At 39.0% G+C, this 12,708-nt stretch overlaps 1 protein-coding gene across 1 annotated transcript in view; it reads right to left on the minus strand.

Annotated features, from left to right (window-relative positions):
- CCDC14 (coiled-coil domain containing 14) overlaps positions 1 to 12,708 on the minus strand; it is a gene marked incomplete at its 5' end in the record, with an annotated part of 56,748 nt that overhangs the window by 27,845 nt on the left and 16,195 nt on the right. The window contains 3 exons of the mRNA XM_015569902.1: positions 899 to 1,397; positions 2,504 to 2,598; positions 2,712 to 2,948. Coding sequence (XP_015425388.1) covers positions 899 to 1,397; positions 2,504 to 2,598; positions 2,712 to 2,948 — 831 coding nt within the window. The remainder of the gene's footprint in view (positions 1 to 898; positions 1,398 to 2,503; positions 2,599 to 2,711; positions 2,949 to 12,708) is intronic.

Genomic DNA, 12,708 nt, shown 5'->3' on the forward strand with positions numbered 1-12,708 from the left:
TTCCTTCATGGTTAAAGGGAGATAATAGTACCTTATAGGGTTGCTGAGAGGATTAAATGAGATAATGCACATAAAACACTTAGCACAGTGTCAGGCATATGGTGAATGTTTAATAAGTAATAGTGAATACTGTTACTATCATTATTGTTACTATGATAATGCACGTAAAACAGCACAGTGTCAGGCATATGGTAAATGTTTAATAAGTGATAGTGAATACTGTAACTTATTATTGTTATTATGTTTTGGGTAAGTGGTAAGTTGTGGGTCTGAAAATTAATGTATCAAACCTCTGGAATAATAGTGCTATATTCTTATAGATATTTTTTAAAGCTTTGAAATATTTTCTCAGTCTGCAAATATTAGGCATTCAATCAGTGCTTCTATAATCAATTACTATGCTTTCTAAGATGACAGCTCTGTAGCTCACGCTAAGCAAAAGCCATTATTTAGAATACACACACATGATGCAAACCAGTGAATACAACCTGGCTCAAATATCTCATAACACCACCTAAGACATTTTCCATGATCTAATAAAAAAATCTCAAAAGTTAAATGAAAAGGGAATAAAAAGGTTTGGGTTACTTCTCACAGTGAGATTTGTTAAGCATTAGAATAGTTGGTTATTAGTAAAGAAACTAGAGGCCCGGTGCATGAAATTCATGCACAGGCAGAGGGTCCCTAGGCCTGGCCAGCGATCAGGGCCAATCGGGGCCTTCCAGGTGCTGGTCGGGACCTCCCTTCCCTGGCTGCCAGCTACCGCCTGGGGCCTTCCTTCATTCCGCACCACTCCCTGGTGGTCAGCACACATCATAGTGAGTGATCAAACTCCCGGTCTAACTCCTGAGGAGACAATTCATGTGTTAGGCTTTTACATATATAGATACTCATCTACCTTGTTCTGCTACTAGGGCCTTCAGCTCTCCCAACAAATATTTTATAGTTCTAATTTTTTCAGCACTCTCATTCCCATTTTTTGATTTCTGGACACCCTTTATTCTTGAATCTCGCACATGCATATTTGAATCCTTTCCCTCAGTTGTGACCTCTCCTATTTGCTCTTTGGCACAATTTTCTTCATTAGTGGCCAAGGAAGTTGGCAGTAATAGAGTGGGGCTTCGGTTTGTCTGACGGTCTGGTTGAGAACGCAACAAATTCATATATGTTTGGAAACACTTTAATAGGTCTGGTTCCTTAGGAACTTCTTGTTGTGGCAGAATTTCATTAGTAAGATCCAGCTGCTCAAAAGCCGGAATAGTTGGTTTGTCAGTTTGAGGCAGGCTACACTGAACTCCAAGACTAGAACTGAAAGAATTCCTTAGAATATCAGTGCAGTTCACAGGAATTGTGTTATGTTGTGATGCAAACTGGTTGTCACCATCAGTCTGAACTTCCTAAAGAAAGAAAAAAACAAGTTTCAAAAACATGAGCACTGACATTATAGTTTTGTAAAAGTAAATTTGCTTACTCTGCAATATGAGAACATAATAAAGCCATGACTAAAATAGACTGTTTATAAATATCGCACATGGTTTAATGGTAAAGGCATAAAAAATTAGTCTACTTGGAGACTAAAAACAAAATTCTGCTTTGGGGAATTTAATTTTAAGAAAATAATCTCAGACATATGCAAAGATTTTTGCACAAACAGAAATGTTATGGTAGTAAAAAACTGTTGATTAATGTCTACCATAGGGGAGTAATTACATAGACTATAGTATTTCCACTAAACAAAGTTTAATCAACTTATTAAAAATTTACAGAATGTATATAAATAAACATGTTCACAATAAAATGTTAAGTGAAAAAAGCAGAACATAAAAGTGTACACATTTAATTATAACAATATTTTTTTTAAAAAAGCAGACTTAACAAATAAAAACCAAAAAACAAAATCTACACAGAGAATTAAATGATTATCACTGTGTTAACAGCAATTGTGTTTGGGTGGTGGGTATGAGTGATTTCTTTTTTCTATTGATCTTTTCTCCCACTTTCCCCTCACTATTGTTCTTAAGAAATAAGTAAAACAACTTGGGTATTAAAAAATAACTTGGGAAAAAAAATCAATGTTCTTTATACATCCTAGGGCAGTGGTTCTCAACCTTCCTAATGCTGCGACCCTTTAACATAGTTCCTCATATTGTGGTGACCCCAACCATAAAATTATTTTCGTTACTACCAAAATTAATTTTGCTACTGTTATGAATCATAATGTAAATATCTGATATGCAGGATGTATTTTCATTATTAGATATTGAACATAATTAAAGCATAGTGATTAATCACAAAAACAATATGTAATTAAATAGGTGTTTTCCAATGGTCTTAGACGACCCCTGTGAAACTGTCATTCGACCCCCAAAGGGGTCGCATTCCACAGGTTGAGAACCGCTGTCTTAGGGCATTGAGATACATACAATCAATAACTTCAAAATTCTCTCTAAAGATAACAATTTCTAAAAGCAAATTACTTATGTAGTATATAAACTGTACCTACAGAATGAACCATTGGAGGGCAGTGTGGTGGCTGAGGTAACTGGACTGGAGTGGAAGTAGATAAGCCATAACTAGAAGGTGGAGTTGCCTGACATTCTATAAGGTAAGAAGAGAGAAAAATCATTCACATCCCATACTGCATATACAATAATCAAACAACTTAATTATAGTTTATATTTATGCTTTTAAAAAACATCATTCATACTAACCAGAACCAGACACAATGTGGCAAGGTATAGCAGGAATTCCATTAGGGTTCTTCTTTGAAGCCAAATTATTCATCAGTGACATTTGAGTCTGCACATGCTCACAGAGGGCTCGGTATATTATGGGTGAATACATTCTGTAATGATCTTGGAATGACCAATTTTGTGGTATAGCTGATGAATCTCTTTCATTTCCAGCAGAAGTTTCATTGGGTATCTGTTTCTTATAATCTGAAGATACTAACGTGGAAGAAGGAAAAAAAGAGTCTGGAAATAATATTTTTCAGAAACTTTTATCATAAGACATTAGGGGGGAAAAACTTTCAGAAGTAGCTCAACTCGTTATATGCTTTACAGAAGGGTTTTAGCACTATCATATCTAAAGAAAATCACCTCATATTCTTTTTTTTACTGATTCTTGTAATCAATTAAATTATACAGTAAAAAATGATCTATACTATCTCTTTAAAATCTCTATTAAATGGTATTTGTAAAATCTCCCATTCATTTACAAGACCCCTCCCCCCCCTTTAGGAAGTATTTTCTCTCTAAAATCCAATAAAAGTCTTTTACCTTGGGGCGAGGGGGGGGGGGGAGAGAAAGAATGAAATTTTAAAAGCAGAAAACTTTGTAACAATTCTGATGCTTTGACTGTAAAAATATCAATCAGAGTTTTGAGAACAAGAACAAAAGTGGACTTAATCTACATATTGGACAATGAAACAAAATCCTAACCTGACATTTAAAAGTCTCCAAAGCTTGACCAACTACTTTTTCCCATCATCCCCAATTTAAATTTTTCAATCACCAGGCCCATTTAGACTCCCAACAAGCCTTTCCATCTTCCTATAACATTATTCATGATGAACTATTTCTTCCAGTGCAACTTTTACCCACCCACCAAGGCTCATCTGAAGGCTTCCCTTTTCCATGAAGCCTTTCCCTATCATTCCAGGCCAGTGACTGCTCTTCAAAATCCGAGAGCACATATTGTTTATACAAATCATATATCATTTGCAGATTACACTACATTGCTTATCTTTCACTCTCTCATCTATCTGACTAAACTCAGCTTCTTAAGGCAGAACTGTATTTTATACTTCATTATTTTCTCCCAAAGTCCCCTATTAGTCTATGTACAGAGTAGTACAAAGCAGTAACCTGGTATTAGTTTGTTGAGAAAAAACAAAGTTTTCCACATAGCAGTACTCTACAGATCAGTATGAAAATTTATATCCCCGTTTACTAAGTTCTCCTTCCCAAATGTTTTTTTAAAAATATATTTTATTGATTTTTTATAGAGAGGAAAGGAGAGGGAAAAAGAGTTAGAAACATCGATGAGAGAGGAACATCGATCAGCTGCCTCCTGCACACTTCCCACTGGGGATGTGCCTGCAACCAATCAGAACCCACAACCCAGGCATGTGTCCTTGGCTGGAATCGAACATGGGACCCTTCAGTCCGCAGGCCGTCACTCTATCCACTGAGCCAAACCGGCCAGGGCACCAAATGTTTTTAAAGACTATTAACAGAGAAGGAGAACCAAGATGGCAGCATAGGTAAACACCGGTACTTGCTACTTCCCACAACCACATCAAAATTACAACTAAAATACAAACAACCATCATTCAGAACCACCTGAAACCTGGCTGACCGGAAGTCCTACAACTAGAGAAGAAGAAAGCACACTGAGACTAAAAGGAGGGGCAGAGGTGCAGAACAGGCTGGTCCAACACCCACATTGGTGTTTTTTTAATTGGGAAGGATATCTGGGCTGCAGAGGCCTCCCTTGAGAAGCAAGGGATCCCAGCCCCACACGAGCCTCCCAGCCCAGGGTCCAAGAGCTAGGAAGAGAAGCCCCTGTAACTTCGGGCTATAAAAACCAGCAGGAGATCGTGGCTGAGTGACACGGAGTCTGCAGGAGACCCAGGCAGTTCTCTTAAAGGGCAGGTACACAAACTTACACTGTCCTGCTCCCTCTGAGTTCCAGCGCTGGGGTATTAGCGTGAGGGGGATCCAGGGACATACAGGAAGGAACTGGATTGTCTGGCACCGGGGCAAGAACTAGAGGGCGGCTTTCTCCCAGACAAAAGTGCTGGCAGATGTCATTGTTGCTATACTGAGACTGCTGCCATAGCAGAGCTGACTGGCAGCCATATCTGAGTTCCCATCAGCCTGGCTCACACTGTTCGCTCCACCCTGGTGATTCCCTAAGATCCCTTCCCATCCAATTTGCAGCCCCACTCAAGCTGTTTGCAGCAATTTTCCATATGAATGGCCTGTCCTGGCTCAGGCTTCAGACTTTCCTAAAATCTCTCAGACAAGCAGCAGCTGGCATCAGCAAGACCCAATACTAGCAGAGCCTGCCTTGCTTCACAGCTTGGCTTCATTTGGGCACTTCCAAGCCCAACACAAGTAACAGCGAACTGCAAATTGCTCTGTAGCTCCTGCCAGGTAGCCCCAGGTAGTGGCTGACTTTATACCTCCTGGGAGGACCCAGAGGCAATGCACCCAGTGGACAGCTTCAGACCATACCAGATTATAGCTCTACACATCCACAAGTGACACTTTCAAGGGGCAGACTCAGTGAACACCTAAGTCCCACTGAAGCAAGTCCTGCTCCATAGGGGTGTCTCTTGCACATCAGCTCTACTACTGTAGTCACAAGCTGGTCCTGACAGCCAATTGGCCTGGAGGTCAACGCCTCCCAGTGACACCAACAACAATCAAGGCTCAACTACAACAAGACTGTGCACACAGCCAATACTGGGGTGCACCTAGAATGCCCAGCTCAAGTGACTCGGGAGGCTGAGCCACTGGGCCCCGCAGGACACCTACTACACAAGACCACTCTGCCAATTCCAGAAGTCATAGCAGCTCTACCTAATACATAGAAACAAACACAGGGAAGCAAACAAAATGCAGAGAAAAAGAAACATGTCACAAATGAAAGAACAGAAGAAAACTCCAGGAAAAAAAAAACAACGCTAAATGAAATGGAAGCAAACAAACTACTAGATACAGAGTTCAAAACTATGGTTATAAAGATGCTCAAGAATTTTAATGAGAGCTCAAGAGACTCAGTGAGACTTTCAAAGATCTTAATGAGAATTTCAAAGACATGAAAAAGAATTTCAGACAGTCAGAAATTAAGCATACACTTACTGAAATAAAGAATAATTTGCAGGGATTCAACAATACAGTTGAAAATTCTGAGAATCAAATCAGCAATGTGGAATATGAGGAAGCAAAAAACAACCAATCAGAAGAGCAAAAAAGATATGTATTCATATGAAGACAGTGTAAGGAGCCTCTGGGACAACTTCAAAAGTACCAACATTATGGGGGCGGGGGGTGTCAGAAACAGAAGAGAGAGAGCAAGATATTGAAAACATATTTGAAGAAATAATGACAGAAAACTTCCCCTACCTGGTGAAAGAAATAGACTGACAAGTCCAAGAAGCCCAGAGAGTCCCAAACAAGAGGAACCCAAAGAGGCCCACACCAAGACACATCATAATTAATATGCCAAGAGTTAAAGACAAAGAGAGAATCTTAAAAGCAGCAAGAGAAAAGCAGTTAGTTACCTACAAGGAATACCCATACGACTGTCAGCTGATTTCTCAACAGAAATATGCAGGCCAGAAGGGAGTGGCAAGAAATATTCAAAGTGATGAATAGCAAGAACCTACAACCAAGATTACTTTATCCTGCAAAGCTATCATTCAGAATTGAAGGTCAGATAAAGAGCTTCACAGATAAGAAAAAGCTAAAGGAGTTCATCACCCCCAAAGGGGTCGTGACCCACAGGTTGAGAACCGCTGCTTTAAGAGGAAGAAGAAAAAAAAGGTAAAAAATATGAACAATAAAATGGCAAAAAATACGTATCTATCAACAGTTGAATCTAAAAATCAAAATAAATGAACAAGGGATCTAATGAAAAAAATAAACTGATAAATAAAATAGAATCAGAGGCATGGAAACATGGAACTGACAAATCTCAGAAGGAAGGGAAAGGGGGGTGGAGGTGGGAAGAGATTAACCAAAGATCTTATATGCATATATGCGTGACACAGACAATAGAGTGGTGAAGGCCTGGGGCAGGTCAGGAAGCAGATGAAGGGCAATGGGGTGAAAGGGGGGACATCTGTAATACTCTCAACAAAAAAGATTTGCTGGCATAACCAAGGAGACCTGGAGCCACCAGAAGCAGGAAGGGATGAACATGGCTTCTCTAGTTCCTCAGGGAAGCACACCCCTTGCGCTGTTTGAATCTAGCCTAGGAGATAACAAGCTCTCCTCTGGAGAACCACTGGCTTGGGTCACTGGGAGTGACCTTCCCTTCTTCTGCCCCCACCCCCCAAGCCCTCATTGACATCGAGAAAGGGGGAGGCTACCTCTTCCACCAGGGTGGCAGTCAGCTGACCCAGGAACTCGGTCATAGACTTACTGGTCCACCAGGACCAGTTTGGCTTGGAGAGTGAGCAGGGTTGTGGTCACTGTGTGGGGACTCCTATAGGCAGATGGAGCCCCTAAGTGACACAAAATGACAAAGCAGAACATCAGGAGCTAGCGAGTGGCAGGGGGAGAGAGTCATAGCAGGGACTCTGTGACGTGGTTCTTACAAGGTCTGGTACTGTTCCACCATGCTGCATCTCCCTGTGAGAGGAGAGGGGGTGACCTTCACCGGGGTCCTGGTCAGGCCACCTGTGCTGCTTTTCTTCAGACCCTACCACTGCCCTCCAGCCAACAGACCGGGGGAAGGGAGGTCCTGGCCAGCAGCCGGCAGCCGCTAGGTACCCTATCTGTGCATGAATTTCATGCCCTGGGCCTGTAGTCATTTAATATTAAAGATTAAATAAAGAGTTTCACAGACAAGAGAAAGCTAAATGAATTCATTACCATGTTGAAGGATATTCTTTAAGAAGAGGAAGAAGAAGTAAAGATGAAAAATATGAAGAATAAAATGGCAATGAATACATATCTATGAACAATTGAATCTAAAAACCAAAATAAACAAACAGGGAATCTAATGAACAAAATAAACCGATGAATAAAATAGAACCAGAGGCATGGAAACATGGAACAGACTGACAAATCTCAGAGGGAAGGGGCGGGAAGAGATTAACCAAAGAATCTATATGCATATGTGCATTACCTATGGACATAGATAATAGGGTGATGAAGACCTGGGGTGGGGTGGGAACCGGGTATAGGAGGGCAATGGGGGAATAAAAGAGGAACATCTGTAATACTCTCAACAATAAAGATTAAAAAAAAAGACTATTAACAAAAATGATTGTGGTCTTGGTTGATCACAGGTTATTAGGGTACGAGATACATTTAGAAAAATACATGGCTTTTTGCAGTACCTACCAAAGCTAAATATACAAATATTCTGACACAGCAATTGTATCCCAGGTATATAATGATAATGTGCACAAATAGCTTCATTTGCAGTAGCCAAAAACTGAAAACACCCAATAGCCATGAATAATAGAAATGGATAAACTGTGGTATATTTATATCATGGAATACTACATAGAAATGGAAAAGAACAGATTACTGATATACACAACTACTTATATGAATTTGACAGACATAGCATTTTATGAAAGATGTCAGACACAAGACTGCACAGTGTACAATTGCATTTATATGAAGTTCAAAAATAGGTAAAACCAACTAATGGAGATAGAAGTCAGAGAAGTGGTTACCTGAGGATGAGGGGAAAGGTGATGGTGAGGATAATGATGATGCAAGAGCCTGGTAGGGTGCTGAAAATGTTCTATATCTTCACCTGGGAGGTGACTATATGGGAGTACACACATACAAAACTTTATCGAGATTTATGCTTTATGAAAGTTATCCCTTAATTGTTTAAAGAATAAAACAGTTAAATTTCTGGTATGGAATTACACAAATATAGTGTATTGAAAATAACATTTCTAAAAGCATAAACCTTATGTGCAAAAGCAAAAAATTAAGGCAGATTAAATACTATAACCAATGAAGAGAGAAAAAATGTTAAAGGAAAAAACTACAAAGTTAAAATTTGACTATGAAAATGGTTGGAGATATTAGAGAGTTCCATTTTGACTTGGGATATGCCTCCTTTTGAGATGATCTATTCCTGTGAATATACACTAACATGAATAAACTGAGTAATTTATGGCAAATTACTTAACCTGACCTATTCCTCATCAGAAAAATGATAACAAAAGTATCATCTACTTTATAAGGTTATGTTAAGAAGTAAATGAGATAATACTTGTAAAGTATCCATGTCTAGCACATTTTAAGAACTCAACAAATATTACCTATATTGTCAAATGGGTGTAAAATCTTAATACAAACAAGCAAATATTTCACAAATTTCCCATCTGATATCAATAATAAATCTCTAAGTATGTCTGCCTACTCTAAGCAATAATAGTTATTCTTTATTATCTGAATAAATGATCCACAACAAAATTGGTTAATTAACATTTCTGTGAGAAATATTTCTTATTGAAAATATAATTTTATTATAAATCAAACATAAAAGAATCCTCTGATATATTTTAACTTTGAAATCTAAAATGATGGAGGGTGAGATCAGGGTCAGCCCATCCAGTACACAGCTCTTTCTTTCGTCTTAATTCGTGGGTCTCTCTTTGCTCTTGGATTTCCTTTGGCCTCATTTAAGATAAGAATTGTCTGGTTTGAGGAATTCTCAGATTTCACACTCGCAGGTCCAGGCTCTCATTCACCTTCTTTTCAAGGGGTTTTCACAATTTGTGATAAAGATGAGCTACAATATTACGCGTCTGCCAGCAGATGTCATCCTCCAACATAAATTAATGAACTTCAAACATTTCTTAGAAATCGAAGTCTTATAATTAAAATGACTTACTTTGCTCCTCTATTAACTCAGTCCATATGAAACTCTGCTGATAATGAAGATTTATATTTGAGAAAAAATCTTAAAGCAAATTATCCAAAACAAGTTAAAAACAAAAAATGGATATAAGAAAGACTGCATTTATACTACTATACAATTTTAAAATGAACAAAAAACCACCACCTGTTACTTCAAAAGCATATTTTCTTGCTCTTGTTCATCACATCAAAGCACCTACATGAAAACTTTACCTAATAGATTAGGATGGCAAAATGTCTAATTGGTGTCCACTGATAACTAGAATCATGACAGGGATACATTTATTTATTCAGTCCTCAAAACTTTTTCAGCCTTTGAATTCCAACTGCTGTACAGCACTGCTCCTTGGGTATACACACTGCCTGACAGGTGAGATAATTCCTGCCAACCAAATACAGAACAAACATCTACTGCAGATAAGAACTGCTGGATGCCTATTATAATTTGAAATATGTAAAGAACACCTAGCCTAAATGGAGGCAATCAATGCTGAAAGTATTCTGTCTGTAGTGATTTATTTCCCCAAGGTGAGAGAAGCAATATATGTAGGTTACTGAAAGCAGAGTCATGTGCTTACAGTATTCAACAGTTATCAAATGTAAAAAAACTGCTTATTAAAAAACTAGTGGGCCAGTGCACGAACTCGTGCACATTAAAAGTAAATTAATTAGAAGAAATATTTTAATATCACTATTCACCCTTTCTCTATAATAGAATGTCAACCAAATTCACGATCGACAATGACAGATCAAAACACACATGTGTGATTGGCACCAGTGAGAGATTGGCACCAGCAAGAGCTTTATATGTATCATGCATGCACAAGTCAACTTAGCCTTTTATAAATATAGAGTAAACTTGCTTAATTAGACCTACTTTCTGATTTAGCTAAACTTTTTCCAGCCCATTGAAGCATGCCAACTTATCTTTCAGGTAATTGTCAGCAACACAGCAGGAAATATCAACACAAAGCAGATTATTATTATAGATCATGCAGGGAGAACAAAGGGTAAAATATTTAACTGCAGCAGTGTTTGACTATATTCTGCACAGTGAGAAAACCTGAAGTCATTTTCAAGGTCCACCATTTCTTACTTCTTGTCAGTCGGGTTAAGTTTCTAAGCTTTCTAAATCTCCGTTTTCCAGCTAATGTAAAGAAAACAGGATTCCACTGAGTCTTGTATCTACCTACTCCAGGACTTCTGTGAGATCAAATGAGATGAGGCACGGGAAAACGCTTCACAAACATTTGGTTACAGTGTAAAGTGTTTCCGCCTGGTTATCAAGCAAGTTGTGTTCCTGGGCTAAAGAAACTGCAAGGAGGCTAGTCACTAGGGAGAGGAAGCCAGGCATTGCTACATGTCATTACCCAGATGGCTGGACACTTAGCATATTAGCCTTCTATATATTTAGATTTTTTTTCTTTAACTGTCAGGAGTACTCTAAAAGTAAGCTCGATGCACTTCTGGAACTGCCTCTCTGCCTCTTTACTCCTAGGATACATTAAGTTAGGCAAGCTCGACTCCATAGACACTAAATGAGCTGACAGGTCCCAGGCAGAAAACACACATGGTGCCATACCTCCAATAGTAAGATAATGCATGTTAAAATTAAAATTATAGATATATATTAGTTAACATACTCTAACAAATTCCTTAAAATTCTATTTATAATTTACTTCACTTGTGGAGAGATGGAAAAGAGCAAGTACTGAGAGCATAGTTTTTGTGTGCTATTGAGCACTGTGATAACAGTGTATTAACAGCTGCAACCACACACAAAAAATATACCTTTCTAGATAGTGCTGCAGTTTGGTAAACTAGAATAGATGGAGTATTGACCTAAAGGAAAGGATGTTTCTGCTCCTAATGAGTCAACCTTAGGAGTGAATAAGTTAGTAACAATGTACCTACCTATATAGTTTAAGTTTAAAAAATGTGGCTCTCCAAAGAAATTTTAATCGTTGTACTGTTTATATTTGGCTCTGTTGACTAATGAGTTTGCCGACCACTGGCCTCCCCTATGCAACAGTATCTCTTTCTGAGTCCCAGTAACCTCTCCGACACCTCATCCTTTAAGGCCCACAGATGATAACAGTTCCGCTGCTGCTGGCACTAGGCTGGTACAATCCTTTGTGGATTCCCTATACCCCACTTACACCTTTGTAATGATTTTTTTTTTTAAATAAACCCTTCTTGTTATCTTAAGTGTTGCCATCTGTTTCCTGTTGGAACTCTGAGTAACAAGTAGTTAAGCTGGGATCCAAGTTGCTACCATAGCACCACTACTGTCATCCACGTACATTCCAAATGAGAGTTCCTTGAAGAAGGGTGCCCTGGACAAGAAATAACCTGCCTTGAGAAAAAAGTAGGACCCTGGAGGAATAGGCAGTTGGTACTACCAACCCTTTCTTTGTCTACTGGGCCGTAATACATAGGCCTCTGCTTTAAGAGTTTAGAACAGGGTTAGTACACTTTTTCTTAAAAGGCTAGTGGATAAATATTTTAGGCTTACCAGCCCAGGTGGACTCTATGTCACAACTACTCAACTCTGCCTTTACAGCACAGAAGCAGTCACAGAAAATACATACATGAATTAGCATGGCTGTGCTCTGACAAAAATTTACAAAATAAATAAGTAAACATTATTTATAAAATAAAACTGGCTGTAGTATTGGTCAGCATTGGTTTGGAGCAGGGATGGGGAATGTCTGGCCCGTGGGCCTAATCATTTGGTCTGGCCCTGCCAAGGCATTAGGGGTGAGTTAATTAAATGTTTGACCAAATAGAGCAGGCTAATTTTTAAGTGAATAAATTTGTATGGCCCAAGTGTGATGTCACAAATATCCAAATGGACCTTGGCAGAAAAAAGGTTCCCCATCACACCTGGCCGGTGTTGCTCAGTGGTTGAGCACCCATCCATGAACCAGGAGGTCACGTGCCCAGGTTGTGGGTTTGGTCCCCAGTAGGGGCTGTGCAGGAGGCAGCCAATCAATGATTCTTTCTTGTCATTGATGTTTCTATCTCTCTCTCTCCCTTTCTCTCACTGAAATCAAACCCCACACTGGGGATTGAGCTG

Source organism: Myotis davidii, unplaced genomic scaffold (assembly GCF_000327345.1).
Source record: "Myotis davidii unplaced genomic scaffold, ASM32734v1 scaffold745, whole genome shotgun sequence".
Lineage (NCBI taxonomy): Eukaryota > Metazoa > Chordata > Mammalia > Chiroptera > Vespertilionidae > Myotis > Myotis davidii.